This window comes from Toxotes jaculatrix, chromosome 9 (genome assembly GCF_017976425.1).
Source record: "Toxotes jaculatrix isolate fToxJac2 chromosome 9, fToxJac2.pri, whole genome shotgun sequence".
Classification (NCBI taxonomy): Eukaryota; Metazoa; Chordata; class Actinopteri; family Toxotidae; genus Toxotes; species Toxotes jaculatrix.
In genome coordinates this window covers 11,185,334-11,211,207 of record NC_054402.1, presented here as the reverse complement: position 1 = coordinate 11,211,207, position 25,874 = coordinate 11,185,334, and the positions used below count along the sequence as shown (strand labels likewise).

The window sequence follows — 25,874 nt, the reverse complement described above, 5'->3', positions numbered from 1 at the left end:
TTCTCATTTGATTACTATTCCAGTTTTCAGAAGTGAAGTGAGATCCCTCCACTGTTCCTATTACAAAGCATGCCAAACTCTGTGTTTATTGTCCACATAATGTGGGACAGATTCTCACTTCCAGTGTCCTCATCAAAGGATGCATCCGCATCTCTGACCTACATCCTGACGAGCAAAGCCTGCCTTCCTCTAATCCCAGGAACATGTTCTAGCCCAGGGACTCACAACATGATCCGCAGCCCAGAGGCAGGCAGGCAGACTGCTGCTAGCCTGCTGCCTGGGCAAATGGCACGGCTATTAGGGGAAGAAGAGGCTTCCTGGAGAGGTGTGACTGCACTGCAAAGGGCCCAATCAAGCAGAGAACAGAAGTGCTGACAGCTGCTAATGCATTTACCTGAGAGCAAAGAGACTGTCTTACCAAGGAAAGTGTGTGTATGTGTGTTTACTTCCTCCTTGGCATGGTCTGCCCAATAAGGTTGATTAAGATCAAAGGGAGAGAAAGTCATCAAAAAGCGCTCAGCAAGAGCATTGCCAGTAAATACAGGGTTATGAGTTAACTCAGGCCCCAGTCACACCTGGCATTAACATTAATCTAAGTACAGGTGTGAATGCACCCAAGACGCATCAAGATCCGATCACCCAGACCAGTCAGAGGTCGCATTCTCTTAGGGGTGTGAACACAAATGTGTCCTGGGCCACACTGAAGGACCGCCTACTCAACTGACGGCTTCTGAGTAAGAGGAAGTATGTCTTCATTTGCATTCACAAACAGAATCAGCTGGCTTTGTCTAGGCTGTCTGACAACTTCAAAAGCCCATAGAGATACATGACCAGCACATCAAACATTTTGAGTGATTTGGTTTTCTGGGACGCGCAGAGGAATAGATCCAGTCTGTATTGTTCTGATTTCATCTTCTTCCATTAATTTCTGGAAGCCTGGGCTCAGGAAGAGCATTGCTGCCTGCTGCCTCCCAGCAGTTAAAAAGAACAACTTCATTGGCCTTTGCTAACAGAAATGATGTACGTGTTTATTTGCATACAGAGCGGGAAGTGAGATCCGATCACAAGTGGTCGCTCAAGACAATATTAATGCAAGGTGTGAAGTGATGTACTTAGAGCAGACCACTTGTGAGTGGATCACCCAAAATCCTGAACAGGGCCTCATTTGCTTGAAAAGGCATATAAGCCAGTATCAATCCATTATCAGATGACAAAGTTCCTGTTTTGAAAATCCTCCTTCTTTTTGGCAGTGACACAGCAGTACAGACCAAAGACCTCTTGATACAGCCCTGTGTGTTAAGACCATATCACAAACCTACACAGACATTCACCCACTTATCTCACCCTCTGAAATCTTTCACAGTCAATCTTAAATCAATATTCCAGAGTCAGGTGGAAAGATCGCTTTTGAAATAAATGTACTGAAGTCTAGTGGAGGGACTCTGACAAAAAGGGAGTGGCTGACAGGGCAATGACCACTTTGAGTTGGCAGTGAGATTAAGCTGTGACACACCGGTGACTAGTTCTGGGACAAAAACAGATTATTGGTTGTGTTAATAGCTACCATCAGGTCATCCTAATCAGCCTACCTGTACCTTATCTTACAGCATAAAGGGGGTAGTATGCAGCATCCAGAGAGTCAAGGTAAATATTCCCACCTCAGATTTTTAGTAGGTGGAGAAATAGCCAGGCATTTAATCTAGAAAGATTTGAGTCATTCTTGTGACAAATACAGTTAAACGAAATGGGAACAGGATATAGTTACAGGGCATATGCACATTAGGTAACTATGTCACCAGGAAACCTGTACATGCAGCTTTGATGTTTGCAAAGTTTAATCTGAGAGAAAAAAATAACTACTCATGAAAGAAATTCATTATGTTTAAGAGCTTTTAGTATGACCTAAATCTGACAAGGGCCGAGGGCTGTGGCTGATAAAACGCCAAACATGCCAAAACAAAAGCCCAGGCGGTTACAATAACAGATTTAAAACTCAACAAAACCGTATTTATAATCAATTTAACTGTTACATTGAATGAGGAGACGATCAGCACATTAATGAACACGCAAAACATGCAGACAAAGCATCAAACAGTTGCTTGACAGTCCCACGATCCAACACAAACATCCTATTTCCCCTCTTACTATTCAAAGTCCTTATTTCTCCTTGTATTCAAGGTATAGTGGGGAGTCTCTCCAGACCTGACAAGACCAATGAATTCCAGGTGTTGTTGTACAAACAATTTTAATGTTTGGACAGGATCCATTTTTGAGCCCCTTTCTCCTTTGTAAACTTCCTATTTAAACAAGCACAGCCTAACCCTAACCAACATTAGAACAGCTTCATTTATTTATATATTTTTTTTATCCACACATGCATCATCATTAAAATAACCATTATTATTATTCCTACTATTAAACACTACTATCAAATCACACCAGCCCTCGAGGGGGGACTGGGGTTGACTCCCAGTTTCTTGTTATTCGCAGCTTTTCTTATCAACCCATGCTGCAATGTGGGGAGAAGTAAACGCCTCGAAACATCTTTTCAGCATTGTTAAACTCTTCAAATTGTCCATTCACATGTATTAATCGCTGTAAATGGAGAGTATATTCTACATACCATAGCATTCCTCCCTCCCCAGCTCTCGTCCACTCCTTTCTTTCTCTCAGCTCCTCTGCGACTCACAGCCGGTGGAAGACTTTTAAAAAACAGAGACAAAAACACTCCCCACAAGCACTCACATCGATTATTTTCCGCTTTTTCTAGTAAACAGCCTGTCTGTCCATTGCTCCCCACGTTAAGTGCACGTTTTCATCAGTCTGAAGTTTTTAGATGCACATCTCTCTTTCTCTCTCTGCCTGAGGAGAGGGGGGGAAACAACTAAATTCTCGTCAAGACAAGAAAAAAAATTGCTGTTCAAACTCAAGTCCTTTCACCGCGTCTGGAAACGAGGAGAAAAAAGGGGGAGGCGTTGGAAAGCGCTGTTTCGGTGTGTTTTCCCTTCTTGGTTCACCACCACGTTGTTTTGACCAATTATTATTTCCTTTGTTGTGTCAAAAATAAAAGAGTCCGTACGGAAACGCGATCGCAGTGCCCTGCCTTCATTTAACAAAGCGTTGTTGTTGTTTTTTTTATTTATTTAGTGTCCAGCAGCTCATCGGAAACGGCTGTGTTTCCCTTTCTAATGTTAAGCCCCTTACAGGCTAAATGTGTGACGGTGTGTATAAGTCTATTTTTTTTCTGCTTCCCAATAATGGCGGACCTTCTCCCGAATCCAGCATCTCCCCTCCTATTCACAGAGAGAGAGAGAGAGAGAGAGAGAGAGTCTCGCCCAGCGGTTCATGGACACAATTACAACACACGCACGCTGTGTATTATACCACTGTTCATCGTTTCACACTAAGATGCGGCCTAAACGGTGACTATCAGACTAAAAACACATTATTCAAAATGATAATAATAATGATGATAATAAAAAAAAGAAAAGGTTTTTATCTTTACTTTTTGGTAGTAAACTAAATAATTAAAGCCCTAACATTTGTATCGTCACCCTGTACTTATTTATATGCGGCCTAAAAATGCTATTAAAAAATTACAAATAATAATAAGAATAATTAAAGCCCTATCTGTAATAATGAATAATAGCCAGTCTACACATAGAAAATATGAAAAACCACTGATGATTACATGTGTAGCCTACACAGTAATTTTTTTTTTTTCATACATATGTTCAAATAAAAGTTCAGATACACCAAAGCTGAGATGAGTTTTCAGTTCACCTTCTGCAAACCTCTTGTTAAGCTGTTTTTATTGGTGGTTGTTTGCCTTATGACGATCAGCTACACATCTCAGTTTACTTGCTTTTTATGTGCTGCTGTGTCACCAACGTCAAACTATTCTGGTTTGTTCAGCTGCAACACGGGTTCTGAGGTATAGGGGGAAAAAAAGAATGTGTTCATGGCATTGTGATTGTAATTAATTCACTTTATTTTGGTCCATTTGCCCTCTTGGCCCCATGTTTTACTCACCACTTCCTCTCACAACTGATCTCCTTGTCCCTGAACAAAGTCAAACATCACTCATCGACAAACAGATTTGAATGTTCCATGGTTGCATCACGTGTAACAGATTTGTTGTGCGTTTACCCAATGACTCCTATCAAAAACCTTATCGAGCAGCACAGAGGGAAAATATTTAATGCCTTTACTGAGAAAATCAATCATCTCAAAGGTTAGTCCTAATTATACAGAATGTGTTGTATACTGAGGTGTCCACTTGGTAAAAGAGTTGCTGTGAAGTGATGATTTCAGCCACACAGTGATGAAAAATTTAAGCTCCTAAGCTAGATTTCAGACGTTTTTATTTGGTTTGTGTTTTCAGAAAGACAATGCAATTACTTCCACATATTTGGAGTAATGTCTGCAATGTTGTACAAGACAACTGCCTGTACTAACAGCTCAAACAGATGTTTAGTGTCTTGCACTGGGGCTTCCTCCTGGAATTCTCCTCTCTCTCCTTGTTAGTCCATCCATGAACTTCCTAGAACATGCAATTCCAATGTGGTCATCTAAACTCTGTGTGATATGAAAACAAATACTTCAAAAGGCTGTAAAACCCAATTTATTGATTTTGAAATGGAATTTGATGCTTCAGGGGAAACTTAAAACTGAAACCCTACACCCTAGAAACAACACAGACATCATGTCAGAAGCTTCGCTTTTAAGTTCCAGTCAGAGTAAAAGCTGTTACAAGATTCAACCTCCGGGGCAGCTGAATAGCAAAACCAAAACATAAGAAGTAACCTTTGTAGGTATAAGTTCCATTATTCCTACAGGAGTTGTACAATTATGATGTATAAAGTGCACTATGTGCTTTGACAATTTGAAATGTGACCCAGCATTAAATACATAGCCAGGCAGGGTTCAAGGTACGCTGCCCTCCGTTTAAATAAGTCCACAAGTTTCTGTCCAGTCACATTAGTCACTGTGTTCTCAGCAATATTTGCATGACCCCAATCACACAGAGCAAGATTAGCAAGGGTCAAAGTTTCTATTGAATAATCTGCCTCTGTTTTACATCCCTTTCTTCAACCACTGTTTTTTCAACATCCAGACTCTGTCATAAAACTTTTGATCATTTATGACACACACTGCTTGTTTGTTGTGTTTCATTCTCAAATAAGGATTATCACAGGGTTGGACACATCAGTATGAAAACACAGCTTGGAGCATTATGTAAATTGGAAAAACTCTATACTTATCGTTTACTCACTGTTTGCTTTTCCTTTTCATTTTATTTCTTTTCCCTATCCCACCTCAACCCTCTCTGTATTTGCAGCTGAAATATTTCTGGGTCCCAAGGGCAAGCACATTCCTCCACTCACAGTTGTGCAATCCCTGACAATCACAGTTCCCCCATCCCCCTCTGACTCCCTAAACGCCCTGAACGCTCAGAGAGGCGAGCTGTCCAAGCAGTCTGGGCAATGTTCTGCGGTGACTCGGCTGCCCAACCAGACCAGTAAACAAACTCTGATCCCTGACTCTGCAGAAAACAGCCACAAATAATCTAACCTCAAGAGGGTGGAAATATATATTTCTACTTTTTCTTTCGGGACTGTGTATGAACATTACTCTGAGGTGTGTCACAAATGTGGTACATGTAACCACAGACACAATGAAACACAATTTTTAAGATGTGGTTAAGATACTATTTTTAACTTAAATAATAAAAGCTTCTGATATGTCAAATACAAACACCGCAGTTTGTTTCATGCAGGAAATCTTGCTGATATTTGAGCTGGACAATCTTAAATTATATTCAGTTTATTATAAATAACACCTTTAGGTTTCTTAAAAACATGTTATCTGTTTGATGCAGTGCTGTTTAATGGTATTCTATTGTTCACGCTCGGTATCGTTATCTTTACGGACAGTTTGTTTAAATTCGTATTTAGCAACTACACATGAAAATGTCTCTGTTTCAGAAAACAGCAGTAACGTCTCTCTTGCTTCTCATGTGATCCAAAGCACGACTCAACAAGAGACAGAGCAGGGGTACGCTGGTTCTTGTAGTGCTATTTAACCTTCAACGTGTCTAAAACATGACAACAAAAACGACATCCCCCATGATGCAGCGCAGTTTAGCGTAGCTTTGCTCTTCCTGTTAGCTGTGAGAAGATAGCGGGCGAGCGGTCAAAAATAATTACTGATGTGTTTACATAAAATCGTCGCATAATTTTACAGGAACGCGCTTCTTTGGAGTTTCTAAGGTCCATATATAGAAGGAGAAAATGGTAAATATGTCACAGATGAAGACTGATCTATTTTCTTTTCATTACAGTAGCTTGTTAGCGCTAGATAACCACTTCATTCAGTCAGTAGAGAACGTTAGCTAAAGCCAGTTAGCTAACTTAACCATAGCAGGATAAGGCCAGAGATTTGAAGTCATAATGTTTTGCCACGTATCTGAAATAGATCACATGTCAATATTGTTTACTCTGTCAAATGTCTTGCAGTCATGTCGTTAAAAACAGTGGGTGCGGTTCAGCTAGCTTTGACGTTAGGCTAGCGCTGACCAGTATTTTTCTGCAGTGAAATAACTGTACAGTTTAATGAGAGGTTGCTTAGATGTCCATCAGTTAGTTTGATAGTTATTACGAACTCTTAACGTTAACTAGATTATAAACGGGTAATAGCTTGTGGTCAACAAAGTAACGGTAGTTAGTCGTGTCTGACCTATGAATTCTCTGTGTTATATCCAGAGGTGGAGGAAGTAGCTATTCGTGTATTTTAGTTAAGTAAAATTACCAATACCGCAGCTTCAGAATACTCATTACTAATTAAACGTATTGCATTCAAGATCCTAAGTATGTAAGTATGTATGATCAGGAAAATGTACTTGAATTATCAAAAGTAAAACTACTTAATGCTGAAAATTGGATTGATATCCTATTCACTATATAGCTGTAACTACATAGCTATAGCTCTGTTGATTATTATTACTGATGAAAATAATTATAATAATAATAATAATTTTACATGAGGCTACAACTTACTGATTGTTTTTCTTGATTGATCTTGAAAACAGTGAGAACTGTTCGTTATTGTTGAACAGAGATCAAAGTGAAACCTTCTCAATCCTTGTTTTCTCCAAGCAACTGTCCAAACCTCAAAATGAAGAGAAATAAATCCAAATTAAAATAATTAAAAGGAAAAGCAACACATGATTTTGTCTTTCTGTTTTTGTTTCATAGATTCGCTTTATCCTCATTCAAAACCGAGCAGGGAAGACACGACTGGCAAAATGGTACATGCAGTTTGATGACGATGAGAAACAGAAGTTGATTGAGGAAGTGCATGCTGTGGTAACTGTCAGGGATGCCAAACACACCAACTTTGTGGAGGTATGGGATCAGTCATTATCTTATGCATGCATGTATGGTTGCAAGGTTCTCCTTTTTTGTGGGTGGTTCAGTGACATGCTCAAATTTGTTACTTTGTTCGGTTTAGCCAGAACTTTTTTTTCTAAATCCTATCAAGGACCACAGTATAATGACTGAAACCACACAGCCGTTAAAAATCTCTGTCGTGGCTACTTCACAGTAAAATAATTAGCTGACTCATGTGTATCCCACATTACAAGCTTTTTCCACTAGCTACTTAAACAAGTCATAAGCATTTTAAACAATTTCTGAAACGATTTGAAAAAGGAGTCCTACAACCATTGGGTGGTAGAGAAATACACTGTCAAAAGAAAACAAAATCCTGGTCTGCTCTTGAGTTTTATTATGTATTTTGTTCCACAGTTATCGTAGATGTACTGGGTGTGTTTTGTCTTAAAGCTGGGAAGCTTAAGCCCCAGTAAAGCTCCTGTTGTCATCATAATATGAGAGAAAAAATTGCTGAGAATCTTTTATCTGTGTTGTTCTCACAGTTTAGAAACTTCAAGATCATTTACCGGCGTTATGCTGGTCTGTACTTCTGTATTTGTGTGGACGTGACTGATAACAACTTGGCATACCTCGAAGGAATCCACAATTTTGTGGAGGTAACTGACACACACACACGCAACACATGATATCTAGATTTAGCAAGTGAACTATGATGATTTAGTTTTCATGGTCTGATTGTTTTCAGGAATGTCTGTCAATGATTTCCTTCGAAAGTTTCTGTCTTCTACTTCCCTGCAGCTCCTTATGATCAAATCTGCAGTCTAATGAGAAATTCATTGTATTTTGTTCAGTACTCAAGTTAGCTAGTGACACACCTGAAATGAAGAAACATATAATGTGTTTTCCACATTAACTGTATAATTTTGCAATGGTTTTTAAATGACAGTGATAAATATCGCATCAAGTTTTGTCAGCGGCAGAAGACGGATTATCAGATTGTTGCAAGGACAAGAAATGAGTCACAGTTTAACTGTTTGGCGTGGCCGTTCTTTTCAATACAAATTCCAAAACACGCTTAAATAAATTTCCACAGAATCATTCAAATCACAATCACAATCAAACATTCTTATGTACAGGCTGTGTCATCATCCTCAGTGTTAGATAATGCTAGGTCAAGTGATGCTGGAAATAAGTGGTCAGGAATAAAACCACAAATTTATCACTAATTATAAACTTCGTGTGCTTCCACAGTCTGACTGCACTGACACTGAAAATGACTAACGACAGGTTGCTCAGGATGACAGATGGTGCTAATAGGAATGATCTAATATTTCCAGATTTGAAAGATAATACTTTTATAATGTGCAAGCGTTTCGGTCAGATAAAAACTTTGCAGTTTGTGAATAGTATCTGTGCGAGCTACTGTATGACCTGCTTCAGCACAGTTACCTCCTGCCAGTGATCCCGCTGGCCAGAAAGTGCTATTTCAGCAAAAAGGGCAAAATAAATGCATTTCAGTAGTTTCTGCTACTCATCATTTCAGATGTTGCTTGATAGAAAGATCTACTTATAATTTAATTTTTGTTTACAATTGGCAGACATTGCATCACAATGCAATGTCTGCCAACGCTACTGAAAAACATCAGCTTGAATTGATCATTGCTCCTGTTTTAATTTGTCCTTGACATAACTGCAGTGCATTATTGCCCGCCACCATGTACGTTAAGTTCACCATGCTGGAATTTGTTTCTATAGCAGAGCTTTTAAAATGCCATAAATATATGAACAGAATACAGGCATTCCACACTTGCACAACAGGTTTCTCCTGTGGAGCTGATAATCTAATGAGATTTTGCTGCATAAAATTTGCATACCAACTATGTGTCACATGGAGATGAAATACGGTGACACAGACATGTCTGAAATATTTTATTCCAGAAATGCAGAGGCTATATCTAATGCACTATTCACTTTGTCAGGCAGTAATTGAACAAATGACTTTGTCTTTGGAGAACCGGGCGATAGGTGGTGTCATCGTTTTAAATGATGGATACATCTTTTGAAATAGATCTATTTTATTTGTTAATTAATTTATTATTTGGTTTAATCAGTGACTTAATCAGCATAACCATCTTTGTTTATTCTGTATCTTGGTGATTATGTAGAGGCATTAGGCACCACAAGTGCATCTTGTTCTATCACTTAGTTTATTAATTGCTGTTTAAAAGCTTTTTCTTTTTCTAATCATATTCAGCTTTACAAATCAAATAGTTAAATTGTGATCTTGAAATAAGATCTGGTGTTTGTATAGGGCTAAGACAAACAGTAAACCATATTAAATCCAGAGCCCACAGGAGTGAAGGTCATTTGATGTAATGTTTGACTATGAAAGATTCATTCTGAAATACACAGCAGGCTTTATTTGTACTTTCCAAGCTTGTTGTTGCATATGGCCACATGTAGAAGGAGATATAACCAATTTAAAATCATTGCAGTGGCTTTGATTTTTTTTTTTTTTTAATTTAAGCTTATCATATTTCTTTAGTCACTTCACCTGTGCTCATGTTAATATAAAGCAAGCTGAATTGCACATCAGCTCCCAACAGGACTCAGCCCGTTTGAACATTCACTGATGCAAATTCTTAACAAGGGGTCAGTAATTCTGCCACTGTGGATGACACTATGTCGCTGCTTAGAAAAATGATCTCTCATGGAAACAAGATGAGAACCACATACATTTTAATTTGGCGTATTTTAGATGGAAATGTGTGTGGTGGAAATCAGCTTACTACATGGTTGTTATGAAGCTTCAGCTGCTGCTACAGCGTCAGTATAGGTCTGATCTAATGCATCACATTAAGACATACAATTATCATATGTGATATTACCGGTATGTTTTCTTAAAGTAGACTATTTGATTATCTCCAGGCTGCCAGCTGATTGAATTAATGGTTTGAATTGTGTACTGTTCCTCTCTTCCCTGGAAGGTGCTGAATGAGTATTTTCACAACGTGTGTGAATTGGACCTCGTGTTCAACTTCTATAAGGTGAGGACAAAGAGAGATTATTTTTTTGCCTTGTGAGATTTTCAAATTGCTTCATAAACACGTTGATCAAACAGAAGGAGCAGAAGAGGACAAAAGGCAGATGAGAATAAGTTTCTTTCATTACAGTGCCATGGCAACCAGTATAATATTTACAACTAGAGCTGTCATTCAGTGAGATCCATCTAAACGATTTTATATATTTTTCATAGAAAGAAATGCAAAGCAACAAACACCTCTGAACTCCCTCCCCCTTGCTAATTAACTAAGGTGTCTGAAAAGCCACCCACATGCTTAGCTTTAGCAAAGCACAAAGCAGTTTGATGCAGTGTTACAATCACAAGTTGACTAATATGAGAAACCAGCATTTTTGGACGTGAGGTACTTCCAGTTTGAACTCCTTCCCAACCACTGATGTACAGCTGTGCCAAAGTAAAAAAAAAAAAAAACTTTCAAAAGCTCTGTCACCAGCTTCTCTCAGGTGTGTGGCAAGGCAGAATGATTCATCCAGTCATATTTGTAACTTGTGCTAATGTTAGCTGCTCAGTGTGTTTAGTCATCCAAACCGTTTTGGTGACACAGAGGTGGAGTTGAGCAATGACGACCACAGGCTACACGATGACTTGGCACTTGTATAAGACAATTTTCCAGAAAGCCCTACCCTTTCATGTGTAGGGAAGAAGGTAATGTCACTTTGGGTTAGGTTACAACAATGCCACATGTGGCTTGTGGTATTTGTACTCTATTTGGGCCATGTCTGTCCCCCTAATGCACTTCCTCCCTCTTGACTTTAAGGTGTACACGGTGGTGGATGAGATGTTCCTCGCAGGAGAAATCAGGGAGACCAGTCAAACCAAGGTCCTCAAGCAGCTTCTCATGCTCCAGTCACTTGAGTAGAAACCAGACAACCATCCCTCCTACCTGCCCTCTAATCTGCTGCCCTGGCACCTAAACCTTTTCCTTTTATATTTTACTCTGGAAAGGATCCCCTATCATTTCCCTGCCTCTACAGAGCCAACACTTAAAGAACTTCAGGAGGGGGATCTTTAGAAATAGAAATAAGATAAGATAATATTGTTTACATATACAATATAGAAGTTCAAGATAAAATCTTTTTGTCATAGCAGTCTGTATGTTGCAACATTCTGTACGTGTTGTACTGCTAATGAAGTCCCCCAGTATAAAGACTGTACATTTCAACATGTTGACATTTCATACAACTCCTGAATTACAGTCAGCTTTATATTGTGTTCCCTTTTCCCAAAGCCAGAGGCTGCAGAAATGACTTGTTTCATGTAGTTAGTCATTGCATTTATCCCTGTGGAGTGTGGAAACACTGATGTCAATCCACCAGTGTGACACTGCTCTCTCCTGCCCTCCTCCTCTCCTTCCTTCATTAACCTCAACATTCATTTAATGGCACTACTGTAACTAACAAGCACCATGTATAAAGAGAGACCGCCCGTAATGATCCAGCGTGCATTGAGAACTCACAAAAGCCTTGCAGTCATTTCTATAAACCCATGTAAAGAAAGACCTTGCATGTGTTTCGGTATCACCAAGAGTCACCAAGGGTGCTCTGCATTTTATATCTGGATCACAGTACAAGCAAACTACAACTAGAAAGCCCTTTAGAGCAATTGACCTAGCACGGCAAGTTCATAATTGAATGGAGTGTACTTAGGATGAGTGCCATTTTGACGGTGTGTTATGGCAACCTGTGCTGTGCCCAATATGCTCACGGCTAATGATGATGATAAATGGTGTAGGTTATGTTATCTCAGACGGCTTCTGTAATCATTGCATTTTAAAAAAAGAAGAGCTCATTATATTATATGGTGCTTGTTGGTCACACTTAAAACACTCAATACACAAATGCACTCAGACGGAATACGACCTGGATATAGAAAGTATATTTTACATAAAGCAGTACTGTGAAGTTTGCTTCGTATGGTGTGTACATACAGTGTATCTTGCGTATGTCGAATATTGTGAAATTAGCACATTCATTCCAGAAAAAGTGGTTCTTGCTTACTATATGGCCTGAGCAGCATTTACATGTTTAAGATCCATAAATGTCTTTAGCATCGCCTAAAATAAATTGGTTTTTAAATTCCTCTAACAAGCCTCATGAACTTTTACAAGAAAAAAAAAAAAAAAGAATCCACTTTTATAAATTTCCCTTTGCTGGACTGAAATGCTTATGAGAGTACTTGTCATACTCCAGTTTAACCATATCCAGTCACAAAGGCGGTTTCAAATGTTACTGTTGTTGAGCATTTTTTTTATGATTATTTGACAATAGTGAAATATGTACTGCTTCCCCTCTTGTCCACCTGTGGGAGTTTGTTGGTGGGAGATGTGTGTTTGTATTACTGTCTTTGATTCAACTATCCACATCAGTATGTCCCATTAAATGTAAATAATAAAATACACAAATGAAGTAATACATGAACACAAACTGTTGCTGTTTAATCCTCTATGAAAAGGGATTTTTGTTCAAATTAGATCTTGACATTTTCCTCTATAGTTATCACCTGATGTCTTAAAAGATATAGTTGATGCCTCAACGAATCTGGTAACAAATCTTTGTCTTTAACATAGTTGTTATCTTGATAAGTATTCAGTATACATTAGCTTATAACAAGAAAACAACTGAGTGAACCTCATGAGATTATCTGGAAGAGTCACAGTCTTAAAACACAGGAACCAGAGATTTTTCTTTTCAATATTTTAGCACCATCTAGTGGCAAAACATCAGCTCATCCACAGTAAATTATGCAATTTGGTTATGAGGTCATCCTGACAGCCTGTCTAGGATCAATAAATCAGTCAATATATCCACTTCAGCTACATTAAACCGCTCTAGCTGTTACTCCATCGACCCAGGAACATAAATCTAGACAATTGGACACAGAGGGCATTTACTCTTCATCATATGAGTCCTCTGATATCCTAACCTCACCCTGACTGCCTTTGAGAGAAGACTTGACTGAAGAATGGAAGATGAGGCAAATGAATCATGTACATGGATTGAACTGTTAAATTTAAGGGTCTGTTAACTCAGCACTGCTATAAACCTGATGTGCGTTCACTTGTCACTCACATTTGCGCACAAAGGAGAGAAGGGGAAAAACATCAGAATTACCAATATCCAGGATCAGATGCACTTTAACTCCCTTGAGCGGCAAACCGAGCACTTTAACAGGACCCTACAGAAGCTTAGAGACAAGACAAGGATATAAACATTAACAGCCAGAGGACAAATGGAAGGTATTAACTGAAAAAACAAGCAGTTTACTGGGAATTGCATAATCATTACAATCAATGAGCAACACTCACCCTCAGTAGACAATAGACAAATCTTATTTACAGCATAGGTTACTTGAGATGTACAGTAGTATTAAGGTTGATTATTTAACAGTAGTTACTAAGCAACAACTGAGTTGGATTGCGTTCATCACATGATTGAATCCAGACTAGAAGACGTGAGAAAATAATGCATATCATATGGCTATTATGATGAGCGCTTATCACAGACTGTACAATAAATACATACAAATCAATGCGGTCGTACTCTGGTTCAACTGAATATAGATGATGGTAAAACTTGTGACTATGAGTAATCAGAGTTCCTGCTACAGCTCAGGAAGTCAACATCCTTTCACGGTAACCTCCATGTCAGCGGTGAGCAATAAACAAATGAAACCTCAAGACAACAGTCTTACCTTGTCAGAGCAGAAACCAGGAAATCTAATTAAGAATCTCAGTTGTTATTTAGTAAAAAATGATAACATCTACAATTAAAATCTTTATTACAGAATACAGTTCAAGTAAAATAAAATGTACAATTCTATAGTTACAGCATATAAACAGAACAAAAATGAAAATTTCAAAAGTAAAAGTGCACTTGCAGAAGGAGACAAACTATCACACAATGCCAATATTTTATGGAAAACATTTTTCTTGACCATCTGTCTCTTGATATCCTATACCATCTCATGTTTGCACAGCTCACCATGTCTCTCCCTTCAGTGTGCTGGCTCACTACATATGGTTTGTCTGGGTGAACATATGCTAACACTTGAGGAGAAGACATGAGAAAAAAAGTTTGCAGGCAGTTTGTTTTGATCTCCTCTTGGCTGGGTCCGTAAGACCTGCTCCCTAAGTGGTTCAGACAGAAGCAGTGCCGTTGACTCAACTGATTTTTAGGTCACTAACTCGCAACCTCATTCTCCTCCAGCAGCACCACAAACCATACTGTCAGTGTTACACAGAGAGAGGAAACCATGTTTCAGTGGAAAGTCCCTGTTTCTCTCTGGGGCAACACAGGGTCTGCTCTAAGGATAAAACATCTGGGTTGGCTCGACAAACTCACTAACATTCTGCAGCGGAGCAGACCGGAGCTACTTCTGTGCTTGACAAACAGAAGTGAAAACTACTTGAAAGGTTAAAAACAGAATCCAGACTTTTGTCAGGGTGCACTCACAGCCATGCATGGTTAAACACTGTCAAACCTCTACGAGGGAACCGGGTGGGCGGCATGAAGAGTTTCCCAAACATGGCACTGAGGCAAAGCCAACTGCGGTTTCCTGTGACGTCCCTTATGCAGTATGTGCATGCAGAGCAGCATAAATCAGAGGAAGGTCATGGAGAAAAAGCCCAGCAGGAGGAGTCAAAAACACTGTTAGTTTTGCAAACACTGATCTTAATCTTTCTCTGTGATAGGACCAGAGACATGGGGACTTGAACATGGCGTGAATCTGATAATACACATGTACAGACCTCCGGGCCTTTGGAGTAAAATAAAAGAGCAACATTTCTCTTTTTTGTGCTTTCAACCTGACCCAGGCTTGTCTATGCAGATGTAGAATGGAGTGACTGGACCATTCCCTTTGACATTTTAGAGACATGGTGATTTAGAATAATATACTGTAGATCCACAATTACTGATTACATTACTAAGGCCAATACTCTACATCATAACAGTGCATTTTAAGGCAAACCAAAAATTCCAAAAACTCAATGTAACGCATTTCAGAGGGACTAAAAGTCCTGGGTACTATATTTGGGCTTGTCTTGTCTTGTCTTGATCTGAAGCACACACAAATCCACAGATTAACTGCTTCAAGATCAGATGCTTTCAGATCAGATGTGAAGCATTCATGGACAACAACTGCAGAAACCTTTGTAAAGATTTGAATAGCGTCTGATTTCAATTTCTATACAATAACTCTAACCCAAAATCTGTGCAAGTTACTTATAAGAGGTCACATTTAGACTGTTTGTCACTTAGTCACTATTAATAACAGGCTGAACTTGTGGTAAGCACAGTTAACTGAAGTCATGGATTATAAAAAGCTAAATATCAACAGGTGCCTGCATGAAAGTTAAAACTCAAAGGCGCTGACCAAACAAATCATGAATCCCGAGCAATGAATATGCGCAAAACAGTTTGCCAATAATAAGTTACAAACAATGACGTGCAAATGCAGAAAGCATGTGGATGTTACTTAAACCAGAACGGAAAAGCACGTAGATAAAAGAAGGGCAGCCCATACACACAACCCTTGACTTGTCCTTGTCTGGTAAGTAACTGAGAAACTGACTTTTGAAGAAGAGGATTCATCTTCTTTCTGATCTCAGCGTGTTCACACTGAAGGGTTTCCCTGTCCAGACGCAGGTACAAAGCTGACCCCCTCAGGTAAGAAGTAGAGACTCTTACCGGAGGCCAGGGGTCAGGGGTTGCAGTGATCTCCACAACCACTCATCCAGGTGATCCAAGGTGTGTGAGACTGCAGAGAGATGGGTCCCACACACCGAAAAACACCTGGAGCTGAGGTGTGGGAAGAGAAAAGAGACGAGAGGGTGATCACTGACATGCCCTTATCAACACTTTGGGAAGTAAAGGAAAAAAAAAAAAAAAAAGAGATTTCAGGTAAAGTCTCTCAGTCTCTTATTTATAAGTACCACTGTCACAGCTGGAATTGATAACATGACACTGACCTGTAGGGGATGTCCTGTCTGTGTGGGCCTATGGGCTGAGGTGAGGGTCGGGCCCCGATCCCTAGCAATTACACTGCTGCTTATTCTGTGTGGTGGTGCCTCTTGGCTGTCGCAGCTGCCTCAATGAAGCATCTCCATACTGGATACCTGAACCCATTCTCTCTGGGTCCAACTCCCCTTTGAAATAAGAAACGTATCACCAATGTGGACATATACACTAGATAAAAGGGCTTCATGCACTCAAGCACAGACTTCATCAAGTAAAAATATTTGCATATTGTCACACACAAGCCCAACCTCTTATGAAAGTTTACCTGAATCTATTTTGTTGAGGATGGTGCGAGCGCACTTCAGAAAACCCTCCTCCACATTCTCCCCCGTCAGAGCACTGGTCTCTAGAAACATCAGCTCTTCAGGCAAAAAAAGCAGAAGAAATAAAGCAAAAGGGAAGAGAAAAATGTCAGGATTGGGAAACATAAATGAAAAGCAAGTGGACAAAAAAACAAAGACATAAAATGGATGACAGGTTTAACATCAGTTACCGTTCTCCTGAGCGAAGCGCGAGGCCTCTAGGAAGGTCACCTCTCTGTCTGCGTCCAGGTCTTTCTTGTTGCCACACAAGATAATAACAATGTTGGGGCTTGCCAGTGTCCGTGCATCTGTCAGCCAGTTGGTAAGGGCATTATATGTCTCCCGGCTGTAAGACAGGACAGGACACATGGACACATGGTGGGACACAATGGCCAGTTTACTGTTGAGGTTAAAGGATCAGCCTATAACATGTTCAGCTTCACCCTGTCTGCATAGCCTCGAGGCTCCACGTGATATACAAATTTTGTCACCTGCCCATATCAGTGAGGACTGTATGTGAGCATGTGTGAATATGTCAGCGTATACAAACACCCAGGGTAGTATAAACAGCAGTGTGTGCACATCTGCTGTCCAAGTCTGTTGGAGTTTTTTCAAGGCTTTAAAACAGACATTACTTTGTGTGAGAGATACTGCTCCCATTTCAGTTTACTAAATTAATTAATTAACTGCTGTTAAACTCCAAAACATGAACTTACTTTTATTTTCCTTCTGCAAATTGTGGCCTTCATATAAACACATGAAAACGTTCTAGCTGCAGGTTATTTCCAGGACTAAAGACCATCTACCAGCTGCCCAGATAGATCTGATTTTTTTGGTGTCTTGCCTCACTATAAAAAAATATTATACCATAAAAACATGTTATTTAAAAAAAATACAGCTTTAAAAATTCCCTAGAACTAGAAAACAGAGATAAACAAAAAACAAACTGCTTTGGCTACACTCCAGTTAATTTAAGGCCAGACTGGTAAGATAAACCCAGCTTACCCACTTTATTCTGTCTCATGGAACTGAAATTTTAATTTTGATACTCGAACATCTTAAAGTGTTGTGCACCACATAAATAAGACAACAGCTGCTAAATGTTAAATCACAATGGAGAAAAAAAAGTAGCAAATATAGGCCTGCTCAAAGCTAACTAGCTAAAAGCTAACTGGCTTAGCAGACCAGCCTCTCATATGTCTTTAATTCATAAGTCACACAACTTTCATGGAAACTTCTTGGTGCTGACGCCACTGGTCACCGTGGAGACAGGACCCTGGTGTCCATGGTAACATGAGGCCCGTGAGGTGTGCAGAAGGGTGTGGGTCAGCAGAGTGAGCAGAGAGATGTTTAACAGCTGCTTTCACAAACAGCCAAAGAATGACACAACTCAGCGTCCACACGCTGATGGGACCAAGCAGCTCGGCCGAAATCTGGTTCACACGAGCTCTCCGTCTTTCAGCTACCTTCCCGTCCATCTGCCATCTTCCCGTCCATCTTCTGCTAACCTTGTCGCCTGCGAGAAGTGATACACGTCTCCATCTCCCGCTCATTCTCTTGTTTTCGAATCTCCTCTATCCCGTGCTCCCCCCCCCCCGCAGTTTTCTCACTCCACTCTCCCTGTTTTTTCTCCTCAGGTGACACTTTCTGTGATGGACTTTTGCTTTCCCGGCTGCCGCTGCCTGCCAAAGCGTGCCTCTATATTACAGCTCCTGCCACTCTGCCCTCTACCCCCCTCCCCTCCACACAAAGACCATACATTCCCACAAACACAAAGTGTATTACATTCCTGTCTCTGTGTATTAGTACATTCACTCTGTCTTGTTTTCACAACCCCTTTATTGCAACCCAAACCTTAAAATACAGGCCTGTCAGCGGGCTCTGGTATTCATATCTCACCCTATGCGTCCCAGTACATAGTCATTAAATTGCACAATTTCGGGAGATAGTATGGACACACTATGGTTTTTAATCCTGCCACTGAAAACAACAATATAGGTGCTTGTAAAAATAAAGTGAGTAAAGTGAAATAGTATTTACAGTTAAACTTCATGGGTCAGTAAATTTTAATTTAAAGTTCAGCCAGATCCAATTTCAGCAGTTCAAAACATCATTGCTGTGAATATCTGGTTGTATGCTCCTCTAACCTCAATGTTGTGTTTTGTTGATTTTTTTTTTTCTGTGGTTAAATTATTATTTTCTCATTTAATGAAAAAAGTGGAACAACAACGCAAAAGGAATACTTGTTTTACCTGGTAATATCATAGACGAGGAGTGCTCCAGCTGCTCCTCTGTAGTAGCTGCGTGTAACAGAACTGTGGACAGAGTGCAGAAATCTTAGTGAAAATAAAGCTTCAATAATAATAATAACACATTAGTGTCAGCCAGAAATTTGGCTTGGAAAGGTGAGTGAGAAACTCTCCTGTGCTTTTAACTATTATCATCAGTCAGCCACTTAATTACACATTTCCACATGCATCCGTGTTTAACTGTTTTAAACTGGATGTTGGCCAAAGACAGCGTGTGCTCAGTAACTCATGTTAACCTTGTATTCCTAAAAAGGTTGCCAAACCCTTCACAGGAAATATTGTTACCGGAATCGTTCCTGCCCCGCGGTGTCCCAGATCTGCAGTTTGACTGTCTTTCCACCAACGTTCACCACTCTGGAGCCGAACTCCACGCCAATGGTGTGGTTGGAGTCCTGTTTAACTGCAACAGGATAGCAGAGAGAAGAGAATGAAAAAAAAAAGGGAGGTAATAGCACAGCAGACCAAATAACCCCTGCACGTTTTGTATTAATGTAATTATGTTTTTTTTCCTTACAAAATTATGTGGTGATGCCTTTACATTTAGCCAACAGGTGTGCACTGCCTTAATGGAGATCTTCAACTCTGCTCCCACAATCTTACTTCTTATCTATAATATGTTGGTGTGTTGTGCTTGTTCAAAGGACTTAAGCTGTTATCTTCAAACAGACCATACCCACATTAGAGACTAGAGGGAGTCTAGATGAGATTAACACTGTCAATGTGCCCACCCTTTCCCTCTTCACTGACAGCACAGGGACCTACAAAGCCTTTACTCAAATTAATACAAGCATGTGTGTGAGTGTGTGTATGAGTCTGAGATTTATTTTTTTACTCCCAAAAGCAAAAATTTTTACACAGCTAATAGCAAATATGCTGCTAATTTTTATTACATAGCTTGCCAACAGGTAAAAAAAAAACAAACATGTTTTACTGACTTATTAAATTTGTTATCAACATTGTCACAGTTTTGAAGTTTAATGGGTAATATTTTTATGACTAATACGCTGGATTAGAGGTTTATTAGATACACTTGTACAGGTTAATGCAATCCAATACAACAGGCCTGCAATAAATCCTGATTTATTTATCCTGAAGCTTAAAATGTTCTGTTTTGTTGACTCTGTCAGAGAGCCGTACATGTAGTCACATTCTGAAGCCACTGTGAGAAAGTGTAAATCAACTGTCATGTAACCATAAAAAATTACAGCTGATGTAGCACAATGTTCCTTCAGGTTACAAAAAAAAAAACACCAAGATATTAAATTCCACCATTGTAAAAATGGGAACATTAAGCATGTATTTTCTTTTGTTAGTCCAGGACAGCTGTGAGCCAGAGAGCTGTGGTGTCGTGTGTTATATCATGCTGGCTCGATAATTATCTACAGAGAATGTTAGGAATCTAGACAGACCCAATTCATCCAGTCACTTTAGTTTGATTCCACATAGAAGTAAATGAATAACTCTATCAGGAGGAACTTGTTGAAAAATTCAGTGGATTCTAACCTTACAGGAACATGAGAGGGTTTATTAGATGTGTGTGACATCAAGCAAATGAAATCAACAGCACTAATTACATGATTGTGTCCATTTCTCTGTGTCAACACAACTATGAATTCACTCTTACGCAACCCTGATGTGATTAATGGGCTTTAAAGAGGGAAAACTTACACTTGTTCTCAATGAACTGGTGGAGGAGGCAGGATTTACCCGTCCCAGCACTGCCAATCACCAGGAACTTAAACAGGAAGTCTGAAAGCAGAGGAGAGGAGGTAGGAGATCAATGCAACACCGACATCAGGGGAGAACCCAAGCCTGCTGCTCTTTGCACTTCCATCCACAGGGACAATCCCTAGATTTCCTGTTAATCCCACTGAGCTACTACTTTCACAGTATTCAACAACCTTAAATTAGCCTCCTAATTACAAAGCTTCCCATGCAATCAGTAAGTTACTTATGATTCTAATTTATTATGCTTGTCTGTCTGAGGTGTCTGAAGCCATGAAGAAGCAACAGCACTTAATAACACGTCATTAGAGCAAAGCACGGCTCAGGGTAACTGACTTGTGCAAAGATTGAATGACCACAGCCAGCTGGCTGTACAGATGTTGTTGTTGTGGAGAGTGGGCTCTTGCTCTGTAGAGTACAACCCAACCCACATATATAATCCAGAATGACTTGGCCCCCTGAAATGCAAGAAGGCCAGTGCAGACAGCTTTCCTGTGCTGCGACCAAGGATAGTGCAGGGGGCATTTACACACCTAGGCTGTGCTGCAGTTCCAAGTAGATCCATACGATATGAAACAATGTGATGACTGAGGAGATGAAAAGTGTGTGTGTTTGTGTGTGAGAATCATAAGTGAGTCTGTGTTAGTGACTAATGCACAGAGAGGTAGTAAAAGAATAACAGGAAATCTGAGAGTGATGGCATGTTCCTAAGACTGTGAGAGCAAATAATGACTGCTAACTACACCTTTTCTCCTGAGAGTCTGCTTCAGTTGGAATGTGAAAGCAGTGTGCAATTTTTAGTTTAAGCTTAAGCGCCGGCTCTGTGGGCAGAAGTGCTGGCCTGGCAAATGATTAGTGACTGCTGTTGAGATTAGCAGCCAGGTGTACATCCTGTGAATATTCAGCTCCACACAAGGTCAAGAGAAACACTAGCTTAAAGAAAAGAGGAACAGATGAGATTGATCTTTAGTCCCTGTGTGACATTTACCCTCATTATGCTAGTGCTTTGGGAGCCACCTTCATCGGCCGACACACACCGCTGCCAGTTCAGTATATGGTGCACCTATGTTTGTTGAAGCGGGTGTTTCCTCAAACAACACAAGCTGGAGGTCAGATTCATGGTAACAGGAACAGCTACAGCAAAGGTGCCTACAAGCACTTCAAGTTTTCTCCTGCAACAGCAGTCAGCGTTACATCTCAACCACACGTTGTCAATGGCCATGACAGCAGAACTGACAGTTTCAAAGGCTAACAGCTCTGTTTTAAAAGCTTGCCTCAGCTTTTCAGCATCTTCCCAGACATCACATATTCCCATGCGAGATCTGCATATAACAATCAAGCTGTCAATATGTCAAAGCAATGGGGAGAGAGGAATGCAGTGTTGCCCTCTCAACAGCAGTCTTTCAGGCTACTGTATTCTTTACACATCAATATTAAATTACCCCTGGGGGAACAGACTATCACTGTTATTTGCATTCACTTACACTGCGACAACACTTAACACACTCAGGCCTGGATCTACCTAAGGGTTATATCTGGTGTATCCTCTGATCTAGTGACAAACAGGAAGAGAGGATAAATTGATCAAAAAGAAAAAGAAATTTAACTGCCAACTATTTAGATAACTGAGTAATCAATTCAGCAATATATCTCTCTAATGTGAGGTTTTAATTGTTTTACAGAGGCTTCAGAAAGTACTGAAAGCCATTCATTTTCAAAATGGATAAAATCAGAATCAGAATCAGAATCAGAATAACTTTATTGATCCCCGTAGGGAAATTCTTACTGTTACTTAGCTCCCAGTTGAAAATGAAAAGGAAAAATTGCACATAGTGTGTAGTAAGAGAAAAAAACTCTAGAATAAATAAGTGAAGTGAAAAAACCAAATAAGAATAAAAGTATAGTATAATGAAAATCAAGTAAAAATAAAAATATTGCAATAACTCCAAAATCAAACAGAACAATATATACAAATAATACAAAAAAAATTACAATATTTACACTCAATAACCCATAATAACATGTTGGAGACATTTTTAGAAATCAGAAACTGAAATCTCTGATTTAAAGAAGTGTTCAGACCCTTTGTTGTGGAACTAAAAATTGTGGTCAGGTGCATCCTGTTTGCTTTGATTGTCCTTGAGATGTGTCTAGAACTTCACTTGAGTGTACCTTTATGGTAGAGTGGCAAGACGGAAGCCACTTTGAGTAAAAGGCAAATGACAGCCCCATTGGAGTTTGCCAAACAGCATTTAAAGGGCTCAGAGAGCATATGGAAAAAAGATTCTCTGGTCTGATGAGACGAAAACTGAACTCTTTGTACACAAGTTCAAACGCTATGTCTGGCAAAGACCAGGTACTGCTCAACACCTGGCTAACATCATCAGTTCATCAGTTCATCACATCATCAGTTCATGGTCAGAACTGAGGGAAGGATGAATATAGCCAAAAACAAAAACCTGCTCCAAACTGCATGTGACCTGAGACTGGGGCAATGGTTCACCTTTCAGCATTAAAATGGCCCAAAGCATACAGCCAAAACAACGCTGGAGTGGCTTCGGGACAAGTCTTTGACTGTCCTTGAGCAGCCCAGCCATGGCCCCTGACTTAAATTCTCTGTGGAGAGACCTGAAGATGGAAATTCACAGATGCCTCCTGTCTAATCTGACAGAGCTTGAGAAGATATGCCAGAAAGAATGGGATAAACTGCCCAAATCCAGTGTGCAAAGTTTGTAGAGTTACCCAAGAAAACTGGAAGCTGTAACTGCTGCCAAAGGGGCAAAATACTGAATTATGTCTATGAATACTTTTGTAAAGCAGAAATTTCAGTTTTTGATTTTTAATAAATTTGTAAAGATTTAATTTAACATTTTTTCACTTTGTCAATAAGGGGTAATGAATATAGATTGATGGGAAGAATGTCAGTTTTATCCATATACAATTAAATGTATATCACAACAAAATGCGCAAAAGACATCAGACTTGACATCAGAAACATTTTGGGGTTTTGGACTTTTGGTCAAACAACTGAGCAATGTGGAGACATAATTTCATGGACAGTAAACATAACGATAGCAATAAACAAATGGTCAAGTAAAATAACTTTTCGAAGTAGTATCAGAATAAGGCTTGATTTCTGAATGAATAATAAATCCCAGAGCATGGCTTCTTAAAATCGACCAGATGATAATATTCTTTTATTTCTATTTTCTTATTTACAACATATTCTCTAACTATGCAAAATAAACTAATGAAAGAGTGTCCTACTGAATAAAGACCAAATTAATGAAAATTTGAATAAATTTCATCATTTCCATCGTTTAACTTGGCCCTGTTTTTATTTGGGCTACACCTAACAATTATTTTCATTTTCAGAGTAATCTGCTGATTAGTTTCTCAGTTAATCATTTGGTCTATAAAATGTCACCAAACAGTGAAAAATGCTCAACATAATTTCCCAATGTCCAAGGTGGTGACAGGTGAGATATTCAGTTTACCTTCATAAATCATAAATAAAAGCAGCAAATCGTCTCATTTGAAAAGCTAGAAGAAGAAAATGTTTTGCACTTTTGTTTGAAAAAACAACTAAAACAATTGGTTAATTGTCTGTCAGTCGATTAATTGATTTATTCGTGTAGCTCTAGTATTCATATTACTTCTCACCAGTTCCACTACTGATCTTACAGGAAAAGAGACAGCATGGGAGACTGAGACAGAAATCAATAAAATGCTATTACAGCTACCATTAGTGCTGGCACTTCTACATAAATACTGCCTGCTGGGATGAAGTTTCATACAAGGAAGGAAGGAGACAGCGAACAAGTAGAAACAGATGGAGAAAGCTCAACAGGAGAGGATGGTGGTGTGCCATTTCAAAACAACTGGGGGTATGGTGTCAGGCCTATTGTGCTGTCATTACTATCAGGCAGAGTCATGTTAAATTAATTTCTGCAGAACAGTAACTTCTGTGAGTAATACTGGTGCTCAGTCATAATGTCAGTGCTCACAGAAACAGGTAAAGTAGACTGTCTGAGGCAAACAGTGAAGTGAAATTACTTGGATTCGGGATAGGAACACACCTCAGAGCTGCTGCTCTACAGGTAACTGAGGGATGATCAGCCGCAGCTATCTCACTTCCTCAAATAGGCCCTGTAGCTAATAGCTACCTCTTAACTAAAAATACACAGCACCTAGGACTAAAAGCAAACAATCTTGCAGCTTACAAGGTCACCCAGTCTACTTCAGTTTCAACCAGCTCAGGTTACCTCGGCGTCTGCAAACACACCCTTCATGTTTCAACACGTTACTGTAAGCTTTGTGTCTGAAGTTTAGAACTTTTACCAGGTAATGTCTCACCATCTGTTTGCTCATGTTAGGAACCGTTTAAGGAAGCAATGTACTTCGCCATCGTAGCAAAGAGGTGTCAGCTACTACTGCCAAAGCGCTTAAGCCATACCAGTTTCTCTGAATGAAATGCCAACGGAAAACGTTAGTTATAACTATTAAAACCCGCAGACATGATGAGGTGGCAGGTTACCCAGCAGCTAACCTAAGCTAACGATGTAGCCAGCTAACTAGCAGCGTTGCTCCCAGCCAGTGCATCGCAGCAGAGAGCAGCTAGCAAGCATGAAATTAGAGTCTTCCCGCACACACATACCGTATGTCTCAGACATGTTGACCCTCGCTGTATGAAGGACTCAGTGTACTCTCGGTACCGTGGCAGCCGTGTGCTCGCTCGGTTCACACCGCTTCAATGTGTTGATCTACGATGCTAGAGGTTTCCTTGATCCCTTCCTAGCTTCCTTTGCTCCGACCACAACCAAACAGAGCGACTACGTGCTACGTCATTCGTCGTCTAGCGTGGCGTTCAGGTGTTGTTCATGGCGTTGTCATGTTGGAGTTTTGCACTTAGTAAACGTGACCAACCGGAGAAAGTGGACGAAAAATAATTTGGGGTTTCTTTGGGATAACAGATTTTTTTTTGTGGTTGTGGTTTGTACACGCATTTTATTTGGAGTAGGATATGTGGCATACGCAATTACTAC

The 25,874-nt window shown here is 39.7% G+C and overlaps 3 protein-coding genes across 4 annotated transcripts in view; 1 reads left to right on the top strand and 2 right to left on the bottom strand.

Moving 5' to 3' along the window:
• The window catches only part of arhgap35a (Rho GTPase activating protein 35a), a 61,576-nt gene extending 58,291 nt beyond the window's left edge, over positions 1–3,285 (bottom strand). Inside the window, exon 1 of the mRNA XM_041046531.1 lies at positions 2,624–3,285. The gene's annotated coding sequence lies outside the window, so the exon portion shown is untranslated. The remainder of the gene's footprint in view (positions 1–2,623) is intronic.
• A 2,868-nt stretch (positions 3,286–6,153) lies between these two features.
• ap2s1 (adaptor related protein complex 2 subunit sigma 1) lies at positions 6,154–12,601 on the top strand. The gene is made up of 5 exons (XM_041046550.1): positions 6,154–6,296; positions 7,257–7,406; positions 7,937–8,050; positions 10,382–10,441; positions 11,234–12,601. Exons 1-5 carry the CDS (start codon positions 6,294–6,296, stop codon positions 11,333–11,335), a joined length of 429 nt encoding a protein of 142 aa, XP_040902484.1. The 5' UTR covers positions 6,154–6,293; the 3' UTR covers positions 11,336–12,601.
• Positions 12,602–14,236: 1,635 nt separating this feature from the next.
• On the bottom strand, positions 14,237–25,637 carry rab4b (RAB4B, member RAS oncogene family). 2 transcript variants are annotated; one of them, XM_041046546.1, is made up of 8 exons: positions 25,487–25,637; positions 20,773–20,853; positions 19,390–19,504; positions 19,048–19,110; positions 16,987–17,141; positions 16,759–16,854; positions 16,445–16,621; positions 14,237–16,274 (listed from the first exon to the last, which is right to left on the bottom strand). In XM_041046546.1, exons 1-7 carry the CDS (start codon positions 25,500–25,502, stop codon positions 16,506–16,508), a joined length of 642 nt encoding a protein of 213 aa, XP_040902480.1. In that variant the 5' UTR covers positions 25,503–25,637; the 3' UTR covers positions 14,237–16,274; positions 16,445–16,505. The 2 variants fall into 2 exon arrangements, with proteins under 2 accessions (XP_040902480.1, XP_040902481.1); XM_041046547.1 differs by lacking the exon at positions 14,237–16,274 and adding an exon at positions 16,275–16,333.
• Between the last annotated feature and the right edge of the window lie 237 nt (positions 25,638–25,874).